This window comes from Saccopteryx bilineata, chromosome 5, assembly GCF_036850765.1.
Source record: "Saccopteryx bilineata isolate mSacBil1 chromosome 5, mSacBil1_pri_phased_curated, whole genome shotgun sequence".
In the NCBI taxonomy this organism is placed as follows: domain Eukaryota; kingdom Metazoa; phylum Chordata; class Mammalia; order Chiroptera; family Emballonuridae; genus Saccopteryx; species Saccopteryx bilineata.
Window position 1 is genome coordinate 212,023,001 of NC_089494.1, and position 14,375 is coordinate 212,037,375.

At 42.7% G+C, this 14,375-nt stretch overlaps 1 protein-coding gene across 4 annotated transcripts in view; it reads right to left on the minus strand.

The window, feature by feature from the left end:
- Nucleotides 1-4,272, minus strand: part of SLC4A4 (solute carrier family 4 member 4) — a 432,895-nt gene extending 428,623 nt beyond the window's left edge. For 2 of the 4 annotated variants that reach the window (XM_066280764.1, XM_066280763.1), the window contains exon 1: nucleotides 4,215-4,272. In XM_066280764.1, coding sequence (XP_066136861.1) covers nucleotides 4,215-4,261 — 47 coding nt within the window. In that variant the 5' untranslated portion in view covers nucleotides 4,262-4,272. The remainder of the gene's footprint in view (nucleotides 1-4,214) is intronic. The other 2 variants (XM_066280767.1, XM_066280765.1) reach the window with 2 other exon arrangements.
- Nucleotides 4,273-14,375: the final 10,103 nt, after the last annotated feature.

Sequence of the window (14,375 nt, forward strand, 5' to 3'; positions counted from 1 at the left end):
GTGTCCCAGGTTGATGTCCTATCTATTACACACACTACCAGTCAGGTTCTTTTCTTTTCTATTTTAATTTATTTTAGAGAGAAAGAAAAAGAGAAAGAGGAAGATTGATTTGTTGTTTCACTCATTTCTACATTCATTGGTATGTGCCCTGACCCAGGATTGAACCCACAACCTTGGCATATCGGAACAACCTCCTAGCCAAGTAAACTACCTGGGCTGGGCCAAAATCTAAAAAATTTTATTCAGCCCTGGCCGGTTGGCTCAGCGGTAGAGCGTCGGCCTAGCGTGCGGAGGACCCGGGTTCGATTCCCGGCCAGGGCACACAGGAGAAGCGCCCATTTGCTTCTCCACCCCTCCGCCGCGCTTTCCTCTCTGTCTCTCTCTTCCCCTCCCGCAGCCAAGGCTCCATTGGAGCAAAGATGGCCCGGGCGCTGGGGATGGCTCTGTGGCCTCTGCCTCAGGCGCTAGAGTGGCTCTGGTCGCAACATGGCAACGCCCAGGATGGGCAGAGCATCGCCCCCTGGTGGGCAGAGCGTTGCCCCTGGTGGGCGTGCCGGGTGGATCCCGGTCGGGCGCATGCGGGAGTCTGTCTGACTGTCTCTCCCTGTTTCCAGCTTCAGAAAAATGAAAAAAAAATAAAAAATAAATAAAAAAAAATTTTATTCAAAAATCAACATTTGCCTGACCAGATGGTGGTGCAGTGGATAGAGCGTTGGACTGGGACATGGAGGACCCACATTCAAAACCCCAAAGTTGCCAGCTTGAGAATGGGCTCACCAGCTTGAGCACAGGATCGCTGGCTTGAGCGTGGGATCATAAACATGACCCCATGGTCACTGGCTTGAGCCCAAAGGTCACTGGCTTGAAGCCCCAGATTACTAGCTTGAGCAAGGGGTCACTCAGTTTGCTGCAGCCCCCGCCCCCATCAAGGCACATATGAGAAAGCAATCAATGAACAACTAAAGGAGTTACAACGAAGAATTGATGCTTCTCATCTCTCTCCCTTCCTGTCTGTCTGTCCCTCTCTCTCACTCTCTCTCTGTCTCTGTCACACACACAAAAAAAATCAACATTGAACAATCTTGATTCTGACACTCAAGATTTCTAATGATGTGGCATCACATACACACTATTTAATTTGGATTGTCATTAGTGTCTAATAATTTATATCATTACTCCAACTTCATTTTTCTTTAATAGTGTTTTAGCCATAGACACATACCCAACTTTGCTTTAAGAAGTCTTACACATATAAGTTAAACTTTACAATTCAGGTTCGTAGACCTTTTGTATTGTAAATTGAAGTGGTGTGTTTACATCTACATATTAAGGAATAAATAATTAACAATTCATGAGTAATATAGCCATGATTATGCTATTTAAACAAATACTGGATAGGAAATCTCCTTTCTCAAATATGAAGGCTTTTCTTTATGACATGCCATTCTAAATCTCAATTTAGAATAACTAATAAAAATGATTATAAATCACTTTGCAAAAATAAAACTGCTATGCATGAGCTGAATAGGTATTGTTAATTAAAGCTGTTAGAGTTTGGAGCCAAAGGAAATGTTGCCTCAGCATTGCTAAAACGAGGCCAAAAGCTCCTGCTGATGAACTGCAAGAAATCCATAGGGGAAGACTAGTGGCCGCAAGGATGGCTTCTCTGTAAAATAAGTCTCATGTGTTTCAGAGGCTGTTATTTCTCTTTTGATGCTATATATATATATTTTTAATTATTTATTTATTTATTCAGTTTAGAGAAGAGAGACAGAGAGAGAGAGAGAAAGAGAGAGAGAGAGAGAGACGGAGAGAGAAGGGGGCAGGAGCAGGAAACATCAACTCCCATATGTGCTTTGACTGGGCAAGCCCAGGGTTTAGAACCGGTGACCTCAGTGTTCCAGGTCGACGCTTTATCCACTGCACCACCACAGTTCAGGCTTGATGCTGTATTTTTTATATCAGCCGCCTACAGATTCACAATGTGTGTGTGCTTGTTTGAACACAAGCCAACTTCTCTCAAGGTATAACTTTACAGTCTTTATACAGATATCTTCGAATATATCACAGCCAGTTGTGGTAAAAAACAAACAAGCAAACAAACAAAAACCCTGCAATTTTTACTTATAAAATTTGTGAGCACAGTCTGGCCAAAGATCATGCGGACATACCCAAACATGTCATGTGTACCCGAGGTGTGCAGGTAACAGTGCACAAAGAAAAAATACATCATAGTAATAAAATTTTTATTAAAGCTACAGATCAAAACTACATTCACTTCATCTGACTGTGATCAGGGGGTCAAGCATTCTTTATGGGGTTTACCAAAATCTCCAACCACAGCCTGAGCAGTGCGGGCTGCTGGGAACCTAGGTCGCTGCCCACCACCGCCCCTCTGGCACACACTGTGGAACCCCATGCCACAGGACTGGCCTGTTCAGACAGTGCCTCATCATTCCCACAAGTTTAAAACTGGGCTTTTAAGGATAATAGTAAAGAAACACAATTGGGAAGATGGACTGAGCTCCTTTCTATTGAATTTGTGTGTGAACAGCCAGCAGAGATCATGTATATTCTTGTAAATTCTGCACTGAATTGCTCTATAAAGAATCATGATGCATACGTATATTGCCAAGAAATATTTCCAATACCTGTAATATCAAATGGACTTTGAAAAGAAATCAGACAGACATTTACTCTAATTCATGCACTTAAAATGCTCCCAATTAATTTGATAATTCTGAAAAAATCTCACAGAGAAATAGAGCAGAAATGTAGAAGAAATATTGTCATATGATGGAGTTTTCCCTTAATTATGTCTACTGGCTCCACATTTTTGGACTGCCTTAAAGATGAGACTGATGATTCTTTAATAATTAAATAATCTCTTCTTCTTGCAGTCCAGAGGGGCAACACTTTAAGTAAAATTTCATTCAACAGAAACTACTGCTATTCCCAGATGAAAGGACTACTTAAAATCCCACAAAATGATTTCTACCTACAGAACTCAACTTGTTTAATACAGAATTGTTATACAATAATCCTTCTAATTCATGAATTGGAAGGATTCATGAGAAGTCATTTAGGTTGGTGGCCTTCAAACTTTTTCAACTGTAGACCCACTATATATATATATACACACATCATCATCATAATCATCATCATCATCATCATCATTATAAACAATAACAAATGTCACAAAACAGTAATTCCCTTTACTTTGTAAAATGCATTCTGATAATTTCTGTTCTATTTTCAAATGCTCAGTGTGACCTACTAGTGAGCTGCAACCACAGTTTAAAATTTTAGGCCATGCCCTAGTCCTTGGTAATTTATAAGAATGAAATGAATTATAGATGAAATCCAATTATTATGTTAAAAATGATACAAAAACAAACCTAAGGGTTAATCACTTCCATAGCATGGATCATCACATTTTCCTTCACAACTGTAAGATGTAATAAATGATTAATTTTTTACAACCACTCTTTCTTGAATTGGCATAGCTTTGCTTTTTTTTTTATCCAGTTTCCTCTTATCTATAACATGTACCATTATAACTTTTGCCTTCCTGGCTCTGTCACTAATGCATTTTAGGATTTCTACTTCACCTCATGCTGTTCGTGCTTACCATATTTATGATTCTTTTTTTATTTTCCTTCTAACCAAGTCCAATATACATTTTCAAAAAGATTTTCCAATCCTATTAACCCCAATTGTTAACTATCCCGCCCAGGTTTTTTGTTGATTACACATTGGAGGATCAGGTGCTCCTGGGATAATTCTTTACTGCATCCTCTCTTGTATAGACATCGTCTCTCCTTGTTTCTCTAACATGTATCATTAAATTAAAATTTCAGTTTTTTAAGTCACACTAACGGCATTTCATGTGTTTGATTGCCACACGGATGGCTTCAAGTGGCTACTGCGGTGGACAGCACAGGACATCCCCATCTCCCCATAAGGAAGACTGGAATGAAGTCCTAGACAGCCACCTGAGGCACAGACGTTCAAACTGCAAAATATTTCCCCTTCAACACGCTTGGCCAATCATAACTCTTCTAGCAAAATCCCCAGATTCCTTTAGACTTATGAGAAGGTGGAAGAAAAACACAATATGGAAAAGGCATGGTCAATCACAGGCAGAGAGAGGGTGGTCCCGGAGCCCTTAAGCACCCCCCCACACTTCACCCATCCCATCTCTGCACACTTACTTAAGAGTTGTTGGAAGCAGTTGATGAGATAAGGCAAAGGATTTCATTTCTTAAAATCATTTTTGCTGCCACTAGTCAGGCTACATGGCAGGAACTTAATGGCACTTTGCAAATTGGATTTACCTTTCCACTTAGGTAACACACTTAACTGAGCTTTCCCTGGCCTCTGCAGAGTGAAAGAAAGGCTCTGTGTGTTTACTGGCTCTGTTCTCCGCCTGCACACGGGGGAAGCAGGGTGTTTACATACTACTGTTTCTGGCTGAACCTGAATCTTGCTTCCCAGAGGAAGACAAATTGCAGACCATCTCCATTTATGAGAAGCGCATCTGTTTTCCCAGCCACATTTTACCAAATGGTTCTTGGTTCTCCCCAGAACCTAGTGGCTACCTCCACCCTCAGCCAAACCCGAGTTTGGTTTTCTCTGTTCCCAGAGCCTCCCCGTATCCCCGGGCAACATTACTGTGTATAGAAACTTACTGCTTGAACTCTCTGGGGATTGTTGAGGCACAACATTTATTTTTGTAACAATACTCAAGATTAACCATGTATTTTCCTTCCAGCCACAAAAGGTAAGGGGTACTGAAGCTTTAAAATCGTTTTATAAACATATACTACAGATAAGTATTTATGAGCAGGTAACATTACTATATGATAAAATTCACACTTACATTTATAAATGATTAAGTGAAGCCAGATGGCTAATTGGATTTAGGGGCTCTATTTGATGAATCAAAAAATAATGCCATCTTTGAAAGTAGGCCAAGAAGGCTCTGGCCCCACCTGTATTTTTATACCGATAGGAGGAAAAAAACCATTAGGGAACAGTGAGTCTCATCCCAGCCTGTCAGCCGAATTGACAAAACTAGTTCCAAGTTAAGCCTGGGAAGGTAAAACAACACTGCCTCTCTCCCACCCCCCTCCATTCCTAGCACAGTGCCTGACATGGGACTGGTGCTTAATAAACATTGCTGAACTCATAAATAATGAGTACCTGTGGGTAATTACAGAATTTCAGACTCACCCCTAAGAATGTTTAGAGGTCTCCTCTCCGGTTTGTCTCGGTGGCTAGAGGAACTTAATGCTACAGGTTCTGTGCTTTCAACATAGAAAGCTTAGGACTTCCTGTTCCCTGCTAAAAGAGCTGTGTCCTATTTCTATGGCCTCTTGGAACCAGTGTCCCTAAATCATATCAGAAGAGAGGCCAGGAAAAGACTGTATCATCTGTGGAAGAGAATCTGAACAGAATTCTTTTTCTTAGTGTTGAACCTATTTTCAGGCCTTTCATTTTAAACTAATAATAATAATGGCAAAGAGTGCCTCCATGCCATCTCCTAAGGAATTAATAGTGAGAAAATTCAGGAAAGAGAGTGATGCCATTCTGGTTAAGATCACTGAGTTCACGGCACATCTTGCTTCAACCACTCTCTCTCATCCCAGCTTCTCAGGTTGAGGCTATTTCCACTGAGGACCGTAAGAGAGTCATCCATCCAGAGGTTCAGTTTCTTTTCACACTGGTCCCTGACTTGTTTCACAGGGTCCCAGAAGGGCACTGAGAAGGGCCAGTGGGAAAACTGCAGGCAGAAGGGAGACGGGGACTCAACAGGAAGAAGAGCTCTCCAATCATGTGAGTGTCTATGAAATTGTAAATATCAGATGTGCTATCTCAGGCCATGGGAGGTTCCCTGTCACTGTTCAGAGAGAGACAGAAGTAGAGAGGAAGGAAGAAGCATTAGTCAGTAGTGAGGTTGATGACCTCTAAAGTCCTTTTCGGTCCCAAGTTTTGGGAGTCCATGAGACTCCTCCCAGCATTCTGAAATAAGCTTCTGAATCTAGTCACTTACCTGAAACAGCAGAAAGCAAGGAGAAACATGGAAGAAAGAACTGATTCTCCCATGGCTAGGCCCAGGGCTTTCTCGAAACCAGCCTAGTTCCCTCTAGAGTCACCACTTATTGGAAGTGCTCTGACCTCGCTCAGAACAACCAGACCACACCAGGACTTTAGAAGGCACACGGAATCCAGCCAAAACAAACCCTGCCTTAGTAATATGGAAAACAGCTATGCTTCTGGCTATAATGCAGAAAGATGGCTGCCATATCTCCTCAGGCCCCCTGCTCAGAAAGCTCCGGTCCAAAAAAGCATGATATCCTACTTGATTCAATTCCACGTCTTGAAATACGATGTTCCGTGTCATGATGCTATAAATTAACTTGGTGTTCTGACAAATGAACTCCTGGTGTGATTAAGTCAAGCCCCATTTGTTTCCTATTTCCTCTGTCCCTGCTCCACTCCATCACTGGGCACTGGCAGAGAAGCCCTAGTCCTTAGTTCAGGCCAGGGAGAAGCAGAAGGAGAAAGGAAGGAAAAGCATCACTGTGGTGTGTGGTTTGGTTTCCCACAGTTGATTTTGGAACACGTCTCTCTGACTGCTTATTACTCACTGATTGTCATCAACCACCAGCTCCGGGAGTGCTGGGGAGACCAGACAGAGGCGAGGAGGAAGAGAAGAGGGAGAAAGGCAAGAGCAAATGAAAAGGGGAAGGAAGAAGACTCAAGAACTTGAAGAGGAGAAATCTGAAGGGAGAAGAAAAGGAGGGCTTCTTGTAAACAACAAAACCCACACAGTTCCCAATTCCCCATGTAATTCTCTCTCTAAAAGGGCTTACTGGTCACTACTTTGGAATAATGGGAGAGCTGAGTTGACGCTACCTGTATTCCAGCTGCTGGACATCTTCTCCAGGGAAAATGCAGAGGCACTGCACAGAGGCTGAGACTCAGCGGGTCAACTCCCTGCAGCAGGATGCAGCCCATGCTGTGTCAGAGGTGGGTACCTGACATCTGATGCCCCATTTGTCAAAAAACAGAGGGGCAGCAAGAACCATGGCTGAGTTTGAGTGCCACAGATGCCCGGAAACGACCCCACAAATTCCCAGAAAGTTTACCTCAACGGATTCCAAAACACATCAGTTTCTCCTCTGTTTTATATGCTTCCCTCTCTTTTCATGCTTAGTGTTTAGTTATAGTTTTTACTATATTTGTTTGGGTTTTAGCAAAAGGAGGAGGCTACTCATGAGGCACCCTTGTAACCATCAAACTCACTGGGAAGCTCCGTCCTGGGACTGTATTCTAACCATGCACTAGCTCAGAGCTCTTCTATGCATTAGGACTGATTCTAAAGCAATGGTGGCCTGCAATTTGTGGAAGAAGTGTCCTTATTTCTCTTATACGCACCCACACCATATTGGTATTTGGGGTCATGTGTTATGCAACATTTTCCCTGCCGTCATGCTTTGGACATAATAAATTATCAATAAATGTTATTTTAGTTGAATTAAAAGATGGGAAAAGGTGATACGTAAAGACACATGCAGCCCCATGTTTATTGCAGCATTGTTCACAGTGGCCAGGACATGGAAACAACCCAAAAGCCCATCAATAGATGACTGGATAAAGAAGATGTGGCACATATACACTATGGAATACTACTCAGCCATAAGAAATGATGACATCGGAACATTTACAGCAAAATGGTGGGATCTTGATAACATGATATGAAGCGAAATAAGTAAATCAGAAAAAAAGAGGAACTGTATTATTCCATACGTAGGTGGGACATAATAGTGAAACTAAGAGACATTGATAAGAGTGTGGTGGTTACGGGGGGGAGGGGGGAATGGTAGAGGGATGGGGGTGGGGAGGGGCACAAAGAAAACAAGATAGAAGGTGACAGAGGACAATCTGACTTTGGGTGGTGGGTATGCAACATAATTGAACGACAAGATAACCTGGACTTGTTATCTTTGAATATATATATCCTGATTTATTGATGTCACCCCATTAAAAAAATAAAATTATAAAAAATAAATAAATAAATAAATAAATAAAATCTTTTCCTCAATAAAAAATAAATAAATAAATAAATAAAATAAAAGATGGGAAAAGGTTAGAATATACCTACTAAACAACCAGTATTGACTTTTTCCTTCTTTACTCGCCTACTATTCTCCACACACTGAATGCTGGCTTGAGAGCTTTGCTGATCTTTAATACATCTAATTCTTGAGTTCCCAGTACATATATACAAATGCATTCTTCCTTTTATTCAATATTTATTAAGCATTAATGTGTTTCAGGCTCTATTCTAGGTGCAGGAGATACTGAGAAGGAAGGCAGACAAGGTCTCTGCTGTCTTGGAACTGATTCTCAATGAGGAATACAAAATATAAACAAAGTTTTAAAATTTATTTATGGCGATGGTCAAGATGACTTTTCTGAAGAGGTGAAGACATTTGAACTGAGACCCAAGTAAAGTGAGACAAGCTGGGTGACCATGTGAGGGGAGAGCAGTCCAAGAAGAACCCGGCAAGAACACAGGCTCTGAGATGGGAATATCTCGCCCTGTTGGAGACCATGTGGCTGGAGCACATGAATGAGAAAAAGAACAGCAAAAAAAAAAAAAAAAAAAAAAAAAAAGCACAGGCCCTGACCGGTTGGCTCAGTGGTAGGGCGTCGGCCTGGCGTGCAGAAGTCCCGGGTTCGATTCCCAGCCAGGGCACACAGGAGAAGCGCCCATCTGCTTCTCCACCCCTCCCCCTCTCCTTCCTCTCTGTCTCTCTCTTCCTCTCCCACAGCCAAGGCTCCATTGGAGCAAAAGATGGCCCAGGCACTGGGGATGGCTCCTTGGCCTCTGCCCCAGGCGCTAGAGTGGCTCTGGTCATGACAGAGCCATGCCCGGGAGGGGCAGAGCATCGCCCCCTGGTGGGCAGAGCATCGCCCCCTGGTGGGCGTGCCGGGTGGATCCTGGTTGGGCGCATGCGGGAGTCTGTCTGACTACCTCCCCGTTTCCAGCTTCAGAAAAATACACACACAAAAAAAGCACAGAAAGATCATAAGAGCCTTGTAGAGAGGATAAGAGATTGAGATTTTATTCTAAATATAACAGGAGGTCATTCGAGAATTTTGAGCAAAGAAGCTGTGTGATCACTTTGGCCATAGATTATACCGATTATACCAAAGGGGACGGGAGTGGAAGTTTAGGAATCTTCGCAGTCGCCCAGGGGAGAGGCAACTAATGGTGTCTTGAATTCCTGTGATACCAGTGGAGGTGATGAGAAGTGGTCATACTTGATACCCATTTTGAAAGTAAACCAATGGATTGCCATGTTGTGGGGAAGTAAGGAAGAGAAGAATCAAGAATGAGTCTTCGGTCCAGGGGCCTGATCAACTTGGTGAAATGGAAATGATGCCATTGAATAAGATGGGGCGGCTGGGGGTAAGGACGGCAGCTTTGGAGGGAAAAATCAAAACAATGTGTATGTGTTGTCTATTACAAATCCAAGTGGAACTCCAAGGCAATTAAATACTGAAGTCTGGACATCAAAGAGAAGTCAAACTTGGACATCCTTAACAGAGATTTTATTGATTCTCCTTAGATGCTATGATATGTTCCAAAACAACTCATTTTAAAATAGTTTTACTAGAAAATCCAAGGAAAAGGAAACAGAAAATTTAGGACCTCAATTATCCCAAAAAGAAGCAGTTTAGCTTAATGAATTAATCACCATTTCCCTCCCAACTAGATGGTCCCTTGTGGTTACATTGAGAAAGATGAATCAATCACTGACTCCCTGATTTTCTTGCCTGCACTCTCTCCTCTAGCCCCCCAACACACCCCACCAGCTTCTTTGCTCCCAGCAAGAGGGAAAATTCAGTTTCCCTGGCTGGAAAGTGTGAATCACTGTAACAAAGGTAGAAGGGAAGTATATGATCAGTACAGAGAAGAATCAGTGTTTGGATAATCTGTGAACCCTGAGATATACTTGTTCAAGAGAACTTTGCCCACTGACTATACAGATCCCTGGAGATAATATGAATTGAGTGAAATTTAACAATGCTTTGATTTCTCAAGCTGGAAAGAGAGATGGAAGGTCTTGGTGTGCCCTTAGTTGCACCTTTATTTGTCTTCTAAGGAAGTTCTTTCCCACAGGCCCTGCTTAGAGTTTTGCAAGAGGATTGACACTAACCATGACCATCCTTTGATGTGACTGCCACCTGAGATTTATCTTGTTTGCCTGGGCCAGCTTTGGAAAACAGCCTGGCCCCAAAACTAAATTAATATGAAAAAAGAATTGATTAGTGAGGCAGCCAGGGAATGGATAGTGTTAATATTTTAATGGGGGTGATAATGCTGGCCTCTGGAACGAGTTCACTTATTGACTCCTCTGACTTTGTTTTATTTGAAGTGGTGACTAAACATACCCTCCCCATTAATCAAGTTAACTACCTGGTTTGTCATTCCAAGGCCACACTGACATAATGCATGATGCATCAAGTGTATCCTTAGGAGCCCTGCTATGACACTGTTAAATATAAAAATGAATTTGGCAAATATATCCACGGAGCATTCTCATATTAAAAATCTAACAGATCTTTTTATTAGAGCCTAATATCAGCAAAAGAGCAAATCCCCAGGGCATTTTCTGTGTGTGCTAGCAGCCACCCTTGCCAACCAAAGTATGGTATTGAGGCCTATTTCATAAAATTGCTTTGCAGATGAAACTTCCTATTAGAGTGATCCTGTGCCTTTAAGCTTGTGAGTAGAACAAACCAGACAGGAGAGTCTTCCCTGTGTTAACACAGCATACATCAATGGCAGCACCGTTATTTCTCTCTGCTTCTTTTTTCATGTGGAACCAGTGGTTAGAGTTACTTTCAGAAGTCAAGTTTCCAAGGAGTACAGGTAGCATCCACTTGAGAATTTTCTATGTTAAGACTGTTGAGACTTGGATGGTTGGGTCAGCGGTAGAGCATCAGCTCAGTGTGGAAGTCCCTGGTTCAATTCCAGTTCAGGGCACACAGGAGAAGCAACTATCTATTGCCCCACCCCACACCTCCCTTGCCTTTCTCTCTCTGTCTACCTACCTATCTCTCTCCTCCCGTCCCACAACCATGGCTTGAATGGTTCAAGCAATTTCGCCCTGGGCATTGAAGATGGCTCCATGGCCTCACCTCAGATGCTGAAATATCTCTGTTGCAGAGCAATGGTAAAGTGGGCCCCAGATGGGCAGAGCATCACCCTGTAGGGGGTTTGCCAGGTGGATCCTAGTCGGGGCTCATGCGGGAGTCTGTCTCTCTGCCTCCCTGCCTCCCCGCCTCTCACTTAATTAAAAAAACAACAACGATTGTTCAATGCCCAGGAAACATGCAGAAAGCAAATAAGAATGAACTTGTTTCACACCAGGAGCAATTTCTCAGGAGAAATGATGATTTGTTCATGGGAGGGTGATTAAAGGACCTTGCAGGTACCTTAAAATCAGGAGGCTTGTAGTCATGTTCACTAACTACGAATGAATGAATGAATGAATGAATGAATGAATGAATGAATGAAAAAGTGTATTCAGGCTGAGAAGCTAATCTAGGAAGCATCACTTTCTATGCCATAGGAGAAATACTGAGCAACTAATCAGGTATCCTAGCCAGAGAATAGACTGATGTCTAGATAGATAAGTGATCAAGATCAAGAAGTTTCATGGATTGGCAACCAATGGATGATGACTATTAAGGAACTAAGGTTCAGGGTGGAGTATAGGTGGGAACAGAAAGAAATATGACAGAGATCCAGTTATCAGAACTTAGGTCCAAGATGAAAGCTTCTATCACAACTATGGTATAAGTCAGAACAGAGTCAGCAATAAGATGCCTCTTAGCCTAGAGCTAATAGTCTCCTTTATAAGATGGGAGTCTGGGCCAGATATCAAACAGACTACTTCAACTTGGGAAATTGATGGATGGAACAAAGAGGGAGCCAGACTTGCTATTACACTATCTTCCTCGCCAGGATTCCTATAGTTTTATGGGAACGAGCTACCAGGACAGAGAGGATGGCCAAGAGTAAGAACATGGACTTTGGATTCAAGTAAAAGTTTCAGCTTCCTCATTTATTACCCAACAGGAGTCCGATGATAGTATCATAAGCTCTTATATATAAAGCATATAAACGTGCTTAATACTGTCAGAATTACACTAAATTACACACACACACAAATGCTAGCATTTTAATTGTTATTATTATTTCAGGGAATATAGAGGGTTTAGGACATGCCAGACACATCCTCTCACTTAGCTCACCCACACCCCTTGAGGTAGGTACTACTGCTACTACATATGTATGAATGAGAAAACTGAGATCCCCCAAGAGATTATGTAACTAAGGTTACATAACTAGTACGTACATGGAAGGACTGGTGTTCAAAGAGCAGAGCCTTTGCTCTTACAATATATGATTCTTATGAAACCAAAATTGAGTCAAGTACACTTTAGGATCTCACACGGCCCCTCCCAGTGGGCCCCAGAGAATGATACATTCACATATAGGTTAATAGGCAACCCCACCCTACCACTGACTCTTCTGTGGTTACTAAAGAGCAATAATTAGCTCTGCTCTAATCTGTTCCAAGTGGCAGGTGCACTTCTGGTTCTCTCTCAAGAGAACTCAAACCATACATTTCCATGTAAGGTTGATGAGAGAAAGCATTCAGCTATGCATGAGGGTTCTTCTCTAACTACATCGGGCTGGAATTCAGTCCTGTTGGTCTCTGGGTGAACGAGGACATGCTTAGTATTGAGTTCCCCAACCCCAGAGCATACAGCTAAATCCCCTGCTGAAGTGAGATTAATGTTGGATTCAGAAACATTTAAATGGATGGTGTCTTATTTATTTTTCATCGGTTGATTCTTGTATATGCTCTGATCAGGAATCAAACCCACAACATTGGTGTCGTGGGTTGCCAGTGATTTCCAACCTTTTTTTTTATGGCACAAACACACACTAATTACTAAGGTCAGTGCCCCTGACTAAATACAACCATTTTCATCTTATGGCACAAATAAATTAGTTACTAAGGAAGAAGAGGTCAGGGCCCCTTTTTCTCTAGTAATTAGTTTATGAGTGCGTGAGAAACAAAGGTTGAAAATCACTGCTTAACCAACTGATCTACCCAGTCAGGTCCAGCTTCTAGTTTATTTGAGAATTAAGTTTAAGTTCTATCAGCTGTGTGACCTTGAGCCAATCAAATGACCTGTTTGAACCTCAATAAAATATTTTAAAAATTTTAAAATAAATATAAAAATAAAAATAATAAATGGACAGTGTCTGCAATGAAGACCTGGGCCTACACTCACAGGCAGCTTGGCTGTGCTAGGCTCCCCAGCTACCCATCAAACAAACAGGACTCAAGGTAAAAAAAGGAGGCGCAAGATCTCATGTTTCCCTTAGTGCCTCTCTCTACAGGATTATGGACCTCGGCGAGAGAAGCTCTGAGGGTTTGAAAACTTAATCAGAACAACATAAAAATGCTGAGCATCTCAGTTGAGTCCAAAAGACTAAGTTCTTTCAGGAGATTGCCTGGGCTGGGTTTCAACAACTCAGCAACTGAAAGAAGACAAATATTTACCTCTGGGATCTAGTAAAGATGGGGCAGGATTTAAATACCATGGAGAAGAGCCCATCTGCTTCCCCACCCCTCCCCCTCTTCTTCCTCTCTGTCTCTCTCAACCCCTCCCGCAGCCAAGGCTCCATTGGAGCAAGGTTGGCCCGGGTGCTGAGGATGGCTCTATGGCCTCTGCCTCAGGCACTAGAATGGCTCTGGTTGCAACAAAGTAACTCCCCAGATGGGCAGAGCATCGCCCCCTGGTAGGCATACCAGGTGGATCCTGGTCAGGTGCATGCGGGAGTCTGTCTGACTGCCTCCCTGTTTCCAACTTAAAAAAAAAAATACCATGGGACTTAGGCTAAGACATGAGCCATGTCAAAGAGCAACCTCATTCTTCTATAGTTACTTAAAGCCTCATGAGAGTCCAGCAGTGGACTCTCAGCAAGTATAACCCCCAGCAAGCACTGACCATGGTCCACGGCCTCCTGTCGGTTCTCCAGTAGAGACTCAATCACTGCGGCTCTCTAAGAGCTGGAGGCCCAGCAGGTGCTGCACAGAGAAGACAAAGCTGGCTGGCATTCCTGAGGCCTGCCTGAAATTCACCGCCAAGCTCTCCAGGCACCACCCTTTTCCCACTGGGGAAATGGCACCGGAGTCCACAGTAACTGCCTCAGTCTGTGGGGCAGTGCAGTCTTAAAAGACACTGCAGAATCTTGGGATCCAGAAATGAGG